The sequence below is a fragment of the Anopheles maculipalpis genome, chromosome 3RL, assembly GCF_943734695.1.
Source record: "Anopheles maculipalpis chromosome 3RL, idAnoMacuDA_375_x, whole genome shotgun sequence".
Taxonomy (NCBI): domain Eukaryota; kingdom Metazoa; phylum Arthropoda; class Insecta; order Diptera; family Culicidae; genus Anopheles; species Anopheles maculipalpis.
In genome coordinates, this window is record NC_064872.1 from 7,659,791 (window position 1) to 7,672,274 (window position 12,484).

Consider the following 12,484-nt stretch of genomic DNA (forward strand, 5'->3'; position numbering starts at 1 on the left):
CCCATTAATTTCGGCTTTTATTATTCACACCTTCTTCATCTTCTTGAATGATACTTCTTCTCGTGCTTTACAGCACTCTAGAGCGATAAATAATGTACCATGCAAAGTTTTGTTTAACACAACCGACTTCCGAATTAAAAACGTTGCCTTTTATTTGCGAAGATGTATCCACGCTTTCTTGCATAGGACAAAAAAAACTCATACACAAGAAGCTCTTTTCGCTTTCAATTTTTTACCCTTACGCCAGCCACTCGAATGCGGCAACACACAATTGCTTAACAATGGTCAATTCATGATCGAAAAATCCGCTCCCCAAGTCACTTGTGGAACTGGCTCTGGCACGGGTGGTAACAACATACAACAACAGCTCCAAACAACATTTGCTTGCTGCTCGCTACTGGTGCAACAACTTTGAAAAATATAAATAATCTTCAACCGACCATTAGTCAAAGTTTATCACGCTCCCTCTGAAAAACCGTATCGTGCGGCGATCACGATGAAGGAATCGGTTTATTATTATTCTTTACCGCCACCGGTAGAGCGATACATATATTTCAACCGGTACACGTCAGACGACGCGATGTGTCCGCTTGTTAGTACTAGGCCTTTTGTTTACCTTAGCAGTAACACGGATGCTTGGGTGTGGATGCTTGTGACGGTGTGCCATTTAGGAGGGCGAGCCGGAAAGGTGACAACCGTTTCGAAATTTGCCACCAACGGGCCATCAATAATGTTGGGGCGTGTGTACGTAACAACGCGCAAAGGGAGTGTTGAATGTGTAACAGCACTCCGATCAAATTATTTATTACAAACCACTCCGGGAAAAGACTTGATCATGAGAGGATTTAAACTAATGCTTTGCCGGGCAGATTAATTGAAAATTGCATCCTTTTTATGCTTGTTCCACTCTTCCCTTACAGGCTGCGACAGGATAGTGAGCTGCTACTGTCATCCCGTTCATCTCACAACTGGTCCCAGCAGGATCTGCAGCAGCTAGCGTCCTCGACGAGTAGCAGCATCGGCGATAATCATAGCTCGGCTGAAAGTAACAGTTCCTCGACGGAAACGCTCAAATGGCTCGGCTCGATGAGCGACGTGTCAGTGGCCAGTCATGCGACGAGCACGTCCGCTTTATCCAGTGCTGGTAAGTGAATTTTTTTTTTTGCTTTTGAATCCCTGGTTCATATTCAAATTAAAATGAATCAATTTATAGTGGTCGCGTTTAAGTCTCTCTAAAGAAGCTCATTATATTGCACGCTCGAGAGGAGAGGGAGGAGGGTCGATCGAGCATTAAATTCCATTTTCCAATCGAGTTCGTGAAATGAAAAGCAAATAATGAATATTCCCCGAGTTCGTCGCTTGCCGTCTAGATTGCACTCGATTGAAGTCTTTCGTTGTACGATGGACGGGGTCTGGTGCGCTACGACGTACTCGGGCGTCGATGACCTTTCTGTTCTCGCTCCATTCTTTCTCCCTCCTATCTGCAGGCGATCTGAAGGACGGGTTTGTATGTGTATGCCCTTTCGGTGGGTGGTTGATTGGACTGCGGATTTAGGTAGAAAAAAATGGCTAGTTCATACACTTTTCCTATTTAATTTCGTGATTTATCATCTGGCGGGTACTCGTCTAGACGCGAGTTGTTTATTGTTTAGGTCCAGTCCAGGTTTAGGTCGGTGGCCGTAAAGGAACACCGTCTTTGTGAAGTGTGAACATATGCAACATGGCACCGTGTCCGTGTGTTTGAATAGAGGCGACGAGAGGCTGGCTACTGATGTGTGAAATGAAATGGTTAATATCTACCCCATTGTACGTACTCACTCGCATCTCAATCAGAAAAATCACAGCAAGTGATCATCGATTGGTTCAAGTGGCAATTCTCTCGAGAAGATAGTTATAGAAATGGAAATATCACATTGTACACCTACCCAATCCAGGGTTTTCCCTAATGAGCCCAAGCAGAACGCTTTTTACATGCAAATATCTCACGCGATAGCTGAATGGAGATGGAATTGTCAGAAAAAATTTTCACATAAAGCAGAGAAATTATTCACTCTCGTCCGGAGCTATGTACGGTGGTCACGGAAGTCCCATAATGCACCCTCGGAACGGGAAGATACCTTGAAGTTCGAGAACAAAAGTATGTAAAATTGATCACCCTTACGATCACTCACCGTGGACGATCATCTCAGACCGTCCGTCTGTCCGATTATTTACGTTTCAAGTAGTGCGAACAACGATTTACTCGCGGCAAATTACTCACCCTAGACTTCGCCGGAAAGGTCGATGTCCTTGCCGGGGTGTTGCGTTTATTACCCTCACATCCCCCATAGCCTACCCAACCCATCCGAGTGTGGGTGTGAGTTTTCGTGGGTGGATGGTAGTTGTTCCCTCGGACAGAAATGTGTTCTTCTTCCGATTCGTTCGCGCACCATTAAGGCCTAGGTGTACGCGTTGTCAAATTGGATGCATCTTTTAACGCCGGAACTCGCGATGCACCATGCTTGATGGTGCGGTGTGGATAATAATCTTACGCCCCAACCCTGCAATTACGATCACTTTTGTCCACTTAGAGCGCGGACGAGATGCGGCAAGAACGTTCGACAATATTATTTTTTCCTGTAAGGAAGTAAATCAAATCACCCGTTTGCTGGTTTGCGATCTGTTCTGAAGACAGAGGGGTATATACCTTTCGCTTCCTTATTTTAACCATCAGCTACGTAAACATTGGTGTGGTGCATTATAGTACTAAGCTGTCCATGGCTTCTGTGCTCAGTGTGAGATACTTTGATTGAGAACGAGGAAGCGATCTATGCGTGTGTTTATACGCTATTGCCTGCTGGCTGTATTCTCGTTGGTCGGTGCGGTTGGTGGAGGTTAGTTTAGCGTAGTTAAATTGTTTACTATTTATTTTGTGATGGATTTATTGTGATTGCAAAACGCTGCTGTTGCGTGGTTTTACGTTGTAAAGCGGTGGAAAGGTTATTGTCCATAAAGGTTACTCTGTAGGGAGAGTATCGGTAGGTCTTTCCCTTGGAAGGCTTGCGGGCAATTATCCTGGGTCTTAACGTCATCAAAAACCTGGTGTGGGAATTGTGAGACAAGCTCTTTCAATATTTGCTTTGGTCTATGGTTCGCTTGACCAAAGTTGTAATTGGATTAATAGCTCTCGAAGCTATGCTGAAGAAAATTAGTTCCTGAGTTACGCAGATTTGAAGTTTGAGCTTAATCTAGATGTCGAGAACAATTTAAGCTCTTCGTTACTTGAACCTTTTTTTTTATAACTGCAGCGTTTTCATAAAACCTGAGATCTATGAAAGATTAAATCGTAATTATATCGTTTGTTGGCGATCAATCCATAAAAATCAATATGCAAGACAAGACCAATGACATCAATTAGGAAGCTCTTAAATGTCGATACAGCACCACTCCCCTACCTTTAATATTAAATTTTCTGAATCAGAAAATAGATCATAACCTTCAGAGCGAACATTATTCGCGTCACAAAGCAAACACTCGTTGGCATTGGTGCACCATCCAATTAGCATAAGTAAGGACGACAGTTACTGGGTCACCCGTTTTATAATGGCCCAACAGGGAGCCTCACACTACTATGAGGAGCTACCAATAAAAACAAAGAAAGCTGGCATGAAACAAAAACACCACACCAAAAGATAACAACACTCCACGAATGGTGTCCTCTTGACAACTTCATCATCACCTAGGGTTAGTTTTGACGTGTGGCCGAGATGTTGCTGCCTAAATGTAGCGAGAGTATTAGCCAGATGGGTGAATAATAAGGAAATCGGGCAGTATTCTCACCTGGATCCGTATGATGGTGGGCGTCTATGGGAACGCATGTCAACTCTGCATCTCGTCTACAAATTTTATTTGGCTTCGGTTTTGCAATGTGGAATGTGAAATCTTCTACAACACAACTATCATAAGAATCATTTGCATATTTGAAGTACCATCTTGTTCCCGCAGGGGGTACATACACTGGTACATTTGCATATTTACGGTTGCTCACTAATTCCACAGCCCTACATAATATGTGTCACCACCGATCATGGTTGTTGCAGCCCCGCATAGCACATATTTTCAGCCACCAAGTTTCGCTTTGGTAATGCATCACGCATTTATTTCGCTTAGCCCTCTTCGATCGTCCTTATCCTTCGTACAAAAAATGCCTCAGACGTGGTCTCCATCTCCATCTGTGGTGCGTTTGCGAATGCAGATCTCGTCCTCCGCTTCATTCCAAAAACCCACGGAAATAGGGAGTTATCTCGGTCTGGAATACTGTCGCAATCTTGCACACACAGACAGTACACAGCAGACAGTGTGCGACAACGCCCTAGCAGTAGAGCTGGTGGTCAGTTGTAAAGGCACGCTGCGGTTTTTCCTTAACCCGAAGGAACCTTGAATTCGATCTGGCAGCCAATAAATTATTTGTTTTGCGCAAAGAAAAAAAAAACGCCGTGAGTTTCTAGCACCCCATCGTAACTGTAGGACTGCAAGGTTTGTCGAGATGATCGAACGGTTGGGCTGATGGGAGGTTTTACGGAGGTCGTCCCAGAGTTTCGGTGGATAATAAGAAAAAAAAAAAGGGTTCTACGATAGCGTCAATAATTCTATTGTACTGATCGCCGAATTGGATCGCGATCGTTGAAAGATCACGAGTCAGCAGCTCCACCTCGCACCGCCAAGCGATCGCGTGTACGCTGGTCATGATTTGTAGAGCAACCCCTTTTCTCGACGCAGTCCACCCAATTCGATGACTACGAAAATTCTGTCCAAGAAGTGTGCAGCTCCGAACCGTGAACTCTGGTAAAACTGGTTTTATTCGCTATGAATCAAGAAATCATACATTGGCTGTGTGTAAGGAAGGATTTAGACGCTGCTAGATCGACGTTCTCCCTCAGGGGCTTCTAAGGCTTAGAATGTCCGAACGAATGTACTCCAAAGTTACCAATACCCTTGCAAATCTAATGGTATAGCCGCTTGTCCGTTTGCTGTGTGTTTTAGGGAGTGGCATTGACCAACGAGGTCCCAAGAACTTGGCAAAAATACGCAGCCACACATTCGGTAGGTCCGGATCGAAGACTCACCACCAGCGCTAAAGCCTAGAGTAAACGGAGGGGGACCTTTATCATGCCACCCAACCGTGATCGTACACGAGCGAACGAGTCACAATTAAGTCACGAAGTTTCACCCTCCATTATCAACGGCAAGACAACCAAAGTTCAATGTCCACCCGGCACAAAGTTCTCGGACCCGATTCGGACGACGATGGTGGTGAATGTTAATGTCCAGGCCGGTTAGATGACGGCTTAACATTCTTGCTGGGTGTAGTGTTAACCTCTACCCCGTGCAGGAATTTGCCGGGTTAAATGCAACTTGGACTTAACTTTGCGACGCAGATACGGCACGGACAACATATCTTCAGCTATGTATTAATGTTCGATACTCAATCTACATTACGCGACGAATAGTTTATTTGAAGCGGCTATCTCGCTTAGAGCAGAACAAAGATGGCAGAAGGTTTTTAGTAAAAATCTTTCATCCATCCTGATTTGGAGCCAATTCTCTCCCTAATAACATCTGCGCACCGAAGCGACATCCAGAAGCCGTCACCGTCTTCGTCTTCCTCATCGAAAGCAGAAGTGAATGCACTTTCGTATCGATCGGGAACTCTTCGGAGGTTCCCTTTGTTGAAGGCTCTTGATAGTAGCATCCCAAGTCTCAGGATGGGTTCTCTCCGCCTCATCCCATCCGTTTGTTTGATGCACGAGAACGATTTCTGTGCGGCTTTGCAATCTTCCTTAGTTTGCTAAAAAAAAACCGGATGACTCCGCGGGAACTGAGCACCCTTGGATTCGGGATCCGAGAACAGGTTTGCCGTTGGCCGCACGTCCACACAGGAAGAATAGAGATAGTGAGCGAAAAAAAAAGAAGCAAGTTCCAGTTCCACCTCATCGTATCCTCCAACCTGTTCTTGTTGTCCACCATCTGGTCGATTGCGAATGTGTTTTTGGTGTGTATGCACAAACTGTCTCCTCTTCCTGAGCATCATCTACCAAGCGTTTGCTTGGGAGTATACGGCGTAAACTGGAGAAAGATCAGCAAAAGAAAGAAACTTCCTGCCCATCCGTTAAGGGTTTGATCCTCTGCTTGGTTGCAAAAGTGGTCAGTGGTATTTTGCGAAACTCTTTATCCCTGAGGCCGTGTCCGAGTTGGTACGCGATTCTGGTGTTGGAGGTTTTTTTAAGGCAATTCACCCTGAGGCCATGATTAGCCGAACGGGTCGAGCTTGCATGATTTTGGAGCATTATATTTAGGCCTCTTTTTTGACCTGGCCTCGCACTCAAACACGTCCATGATCTTGGAGATGATGATGATGACGATGACGATGGTTTCAGGGCCTATGAACCTTCGTTGTTGTCTTCTCCATTTTCTTAAACTGCTCTGGGACGTTGGAAGAAGGAAGCCAACAGCCTGTGGCCACGACCTTGGAGATTAACGTTTGCGGTTTGTGGCAGGTGCAATTTTCGTGATATAGCGTGTGTTTTGTGTGTTGCCGTCTGTTGCTTTTTTGAATGCATTTTCTTGGTTGGCTGTAATGTATGTCTCTGAGAGATGCTTTTTTTACGGTTGTTATGCTTTACGCAGTTGGTTTGCCCTCGGGGTAAGCAGAAAACAAATCGTTTTTTAACTAATAGTGCAATAATTTTTACCCGAGAAAATTAATGTGGGGCTTGTCGTCGTTTTGTATTGCAAAAAAAAAGAAGCCTGAGGAAGATTTGTAAATAATGTTCTAGTCAGAGATATTTACAGGTAGCAAGGATAAAATTTGTACTCTTGATATAGAATTATCATGAAGGCTGAGTTGTGATCAGAATTCTAACTTCAAATCAAATTGTTTTCTGCAGGGAACCTCGCATAAAGATTGAATTTAATCTTCCTACAGATGAATTCTTGCTCGCTACTAAAGAAATTTGCGAGAATTCTCCATCACGCCCAAGACAAACTGCTGATTGATACTTCAAACCAGTACGATCAACTTTACGATCCAACCACACCAGCAGGTCAACTGATCACCTCTCGTTTGATTGTCTTTAATGAGAATGAGCATTCACTGGTGGGAAATAGGTGTCATAAACGTTTGCGTATCGATAAAGTGCATTCGAACTTCTGCTCTGCAACATTGTTTCGATGTACACGCAAACGCAAAAGAAATTGAGCTTAGTTTTACTCTGTTCTTCGTTCTGCACCGAGAGAACTCAGAAGGTCTCCATCCTCACCAAGCTTGACGTTGTACAATGTGCCCATGTTGCGTGTTTTTTTTACCTCGTTTTGCGAAACTACGAACAAAGTTTATTCATCGTAAATTTTATAGGCCATAATTTTGCGGATTATGTCTTCCGTAACATGGGATTAAACGGAATCGAACAATCCTCGATCCATCATCGGCGCTGATCATCAGCGAAAACGTTCGTTTGCTGTCTTACTGTCTAATTTCCTTTTCTCATGTGCATTTTGCAGGGATGATGGGGCTGGTACTCTATCCAACCTTTCCGTTGGTGTTTTTTCGTAAGACTTGTGCATCTTTCACGCCATAAAATACAAAACATCAAAACGGGCGGGGGAGATGATGTGCAACGATGATCAATCCTGTAGTATTTTCTGCTTATGAAGCGTAGGAAATGACTTTCAGATAACTTCTCTCCCTCCCGATTCGCGAATGAAGGCGTGAACAAAACAACACGCAGCAGTATCGGTACGAATGGGAAAACAATTACGACGAATGTGCGGGTCTCAATAAAATATTGAACCTTTGGACTGGTGAAGACTGCAAGGGAGCACGACGCACAGTCTTCATTCTTTACGATCCATCGACCGTTTGTTCGCGGGTTGTGGGAAGTCTCCCGAATGCTTTGCGCCCTGGCAATCAACGCGATTTCCGCAATAAAACGTTCTGATAGATCTATCCTGAGTGCGACACGGCGAACGGCGATCGATCGGATCGATACCTTGGGCGTTGGACACACGCTTTCAGCGCCTTAGCAGCTGGAAGGGTGGATATTGAATCTAATGACAGACTCGCCAGTGGACGGCTTGCGGTTGGGTCGTAAGACTTGTCTTGTACTTCGATAATCTTTACGCTCGGTACGAGAGTGGTGCTTAAGCTCAGAACTGTCATGTTCGATTTACCGACATAAGTGACATCGATAGGCTTCCACGAGCTTAATGATGAGGGAATATCCGGGCCGATAGAGCAAACACTCACTCCTAAATCGTTGGTCGACGTTCAAGGACGCGAAGAGTAGGACCTGTTTGCATCATCTCCCGTACAGTATCTCACAAAGGAACTACGGAAATGCAAATGCTCCAACACGCATGTGCGACTCCGTAATAAGTCGTAAAAGTCCAATTATAATTCCAATCGCGCATCACAGAGAAGAAAGGAGCTGACACTATAAACGCCTTCACGTAATTTGCTCAGAAGTGGTTGATCAGCAGTCGTCGCACACGTTCGAGGAGTTGCTGTGGGATTTAGACTGTGCAATAACATGCCAAAGCTCCCCTCGAAGTACGCAAACGCCTGCGATGGTGAGAGCACCTCCAAAAGAACCTTAATTATCTGTAGCCTTTAGGCCATTTAAGCAACAACTCTTGACTGATTTCCGGTACCACGCCGCGACCACGCATTTTGGGTTTTTTGACCATAGTACAAACATTTTTGATCCTAAAAAAGCAAAATAATTACGATTATAATCGCCACTTCGTTCTGGACGCTTGCGTGGGCAATTCTGGGCAGACTTAAAAATACTGTTTTGGTTACAGATATCTTCCACGGGGTAGTTCCTTTTCGGTGGAATTTCTTGTTCACTTTTTTGGAAGTATTTTTGCTTTTCATCTAGTCGTAAGACTTCCCCATTCCAAGACAAACCCACTTCTGTTCCCGCCGGATACGATAATCCGCGAAATAATAGTGACGTTGGCGTCGCGGTTTACTGTTTTACGATCGATTGCTGCTAATGAGCGAAGCTTTATGGCCTGTTGTGTCGCCCCTTCGGGCCATTGCTCGTAAGCCATTTTAACGTCTTCGTTTATTCCGGGTGTTGTTACCACAACCGCGCTTACCCAAGCGGCCGGTCAGTCGTTGACTTCCCGTACCAGAGGCGACAGGGAGAAGTTTTGCGAGTCACTCAATAGTATCCGTTGTTCGCAAACGCCTCCATTCCTGTGGCACCCAAACGCTGACTTCATCGACGCCCGAAGGATTTGACACGCGCGTTGACATTGAAAGTGTTCCAGCAATCGAAACCGAAAGTTAGCCCGTTGCATGGGGGAAGCCGCGGTAGGTCGGTTACGAGCCGTTCGCATTCCATCGCCAGCAATCGAGCTCAATCTACTTGAAGCAGGGTACGTCATCGAGGTTTCCTATGTAAATCGCCACATTGCGTGATCGACGTAAATTTCCCTTTCGAGCGCGCGCGCTCGCCCGGCAATCGCTTGTTGTCTGCCGATCGATCGGTCGCAAAAGTGATCCACTTTCCGCCTTTCCGAGCACAAAAACAATGAATCAATCAGACCCGGCCGGCGGTTTAGGTTAGCGCACTTGAGAATGCGCACAATCGATGTGGTGGCGATAATTTGCATAAGCCTTGCGGCGGGTCCGATCGTCGAAGAACCGATCGGGATCGTTGATCTGGATTGCAGCGTATGTGTGCTTGGGGGTGATGATGGTGGGATGAGAGTCTTGAGAAGATGTTCTCTTTTCTTTTCCTCTTTTTATGAGAGGTGGACAGTAAAAGAGTTCGAATCTCCAATTTCAAGACGTCACCCTTGGGGGACATGTGGACAAGAATTCAGAATATCCGATTGGCGCCTCTGTCGCTGGAACGCTCTATGTGGGTATGGGATAGGGAAGCAGTCGAAAGGTTAAATTGATGGCCGTACCACACAGTGGTCAATACAATGTGTGGTGATCGAATTTCTTGCGCAACCGGGAATGCGAAAACTCCGTTAGAGACTGGAATAGCTCGTGGAACGAGAAGTTGTAGCTATGAGCTTGTTGACGTACAGCGACATTATTGTGGATTTATATGCGGCCAGGGTGCTAGGTACGAAATGATCAAGGAAAACTGATTTAATGACTTATGACCTTACGGAGTATATATCGTTTTCCCTCTTGAGCAAATCTCTTTATAATGTATCTTGTTAGAGTGAGGGTTGGTCTATGTACCAGGCGTTTGTAGAATACAATGAGAACTTGTGTATTTAAAAGGGCTTAGCAAAAACAACATTTTTGCAGGATAAATGCTATGCAGGATAAATACTTTAAAAAGCTTCGCAACTCGTTTTTTTTTGGATGGTACCATTACAGGTTTTACTGAATATTGATCTCCTCTTTGAGTAGTCATGCTCTCATAAATAAAGGCACGTAAATTGTTTCCTGTAAATCTTTCGTGAGCGTAAAACAAATACAATGGTGTACACAATCGTGAGCAAAAAAACCTTTTTCCCATCAATAAGTCCTCACGCAATGAGCGTTAAAGTTATTGGCAAATATTTGCACACTTCGTTCATACAAGATGATGAACTTGTTGTGTCTTAAACCACTTGGCACTTGGCCAGTGAAAAAAAAACCTTTACAACTCATCTTTCGTGCTGACTAATCCAAAAACCACACCAACAAACATTGACTGATCATCTTTCTCTTCTTTCATATTTTTTTTCTACTCGCACAGGTTCAACCTCGCAGCTGATCGCGCACAGTTCGCGCGTCCGCACGCCACAGCGACACAATTCCGAAAGCATCCTGTACATGTCGAACGATGACCAATCGACGCTTGGCGGTGTGTCCCAGTCGACGGGCTCGCTTCACAATCACAACCAAATGCTGACGCATCGGCAACAACAACAACAGCCGGCACATCTCCAGCATAACCATCACTTCCATCGGCATCAGCCACATCGGCACAGTCATTTGCACGCGAATGGTGCCACCGGCAACAACCATCATACAGCATCATCTGCTTCGAATACCGGCACTACTACCGGATCGGCTTGTTCTGTTGCTACTGCACAATCTCAGCAGGCTGTTGCATCGCAGCAAGTATCGCCGACGGGATCGACGACGCAATCGTCCAACGGGTCCGGCCCGAACACACGCTCTAGTCGTAGCAATAATCGATTGTTTCCTATCAGCACGTACACGGAACCGCCTGGAAGTGGCGGTGGTGGTGGAGGAGGTGGTGGTGGAGGCGGCAGTGGGAATAGCAACAACAGTAATACTGGAAACAATCCTCAGACTAACGGTGGAGGCTCGATGCTCGATTTCAAGTAAGTATATTTAGTTAGGTGCATTATTGGCGACGTTTTATTTTATTCTACAATTTTTTTCTTACAGACAACTCAACTCACACAACTGGCAATCAGTGGCAGAGCGGATTAATGAGCTAGAAAAGCATCAACAGCAGCAACATCACGGAATAAACGTGCACAGTAATAGCACATCGAATCTGAATGGGAGTAGTAATAACGTTGGTGGTGGCCAAGGAAACAAATCCCATCTCAACCAACACAACTTGTCAGGAATATCGAATGGGTCTCCTAACTCTTCGTTAATATCACCTGGCAAACAGCAACAGCAACAGCATCAGCAGCAACAACAACAGCAGCGTTACACCTATTTCGATCCAAGTAAAACGCACCGTGTGTCGAATCCTTCACTCAAAGCGTTCCAGAAAAACGCAGTCATTTCGTACTTCGAGCGTCAACAACAGCACGCCCGGGAAAGCATCCACTCACGCCCGAGCTCTCTGAACCTATCGACAACATCTTCCGGAAACAGTGGAAACACTTCCAACGCTGGAGGATCCCCAGGAGCTTCATCGAACGGAAAGTGTCAACCAGGTGGAAGTCCACCCGGTGTATCGACTCCCGCCATCAGCTCACACTCGCAGCGATCTTCCATATCGAGTGCGTACTCCTCAGCTGCTGGTAGCATGATGGAGCTGTCCAGTGCGTCTCTTTCCATGGGAAGCTACTCACCACCGTGTAGTCTTGCCGTACAGCAGCAACTGGATAAGCTGGCTGTCAACAATCTGCGCAATCAGCTTGCTTCGGTGCATACGATGAATTTGCTGAACAAGGTTGTACCTTCACCCAGTGTACAACTGGAGCATCAGCAGCAACAGCATCAACATCAGCAGCATCATAACCACCAGCATCATCATCAACAGCAGCAGCAAATGATTAGTAACGCAACACTGATTCTAGCGTCGGCACCAACAAATGGGTTACCCAGTGCTCCGGGTGATTCAATGAGTGAAAGTCATGACATGATCTCGACACTGGATGGTGCACCACCACCGCCACCACCACCAAGAAACCGTGCCTCAATGCTTCCGATGGGCAGTGTGGTACCTTATTCACCTTCAGCCCATATGACTACCGTCAGACGGTGAGTTGATCTTGC

General features: G+C 45.5%; 1 protein-coding gene across 1 annotated transcript in view; it reads left to right on the forward strand.

The window, feature by feature from the left end:
• Positions 1 to 12,484, forward strand: part of LOC126560363 (protein Shroom) — a 301,881-nt gene that overhangs the window by 70,141 nt on the left and 219,256 nt on the right. The window contains exons 3-5 of the mRNA XM_050216324.1: positions 921 to 1,144; positions 10,752 to 11,346; positions 11,414 to 12,469. Of these exons, the coding sequence (XP_050072281.1) occupies positions 921 to 1,144; positions 10,752 to 11,346; positions 11,414 to 12,469 (1,875 nt within the window). The remainder of the gene's footprint in view (positions 1 to 920; positions 1,145 to 10,751; positions 11,347 to 11,413; positions 12,470 to 12,484) is intronic.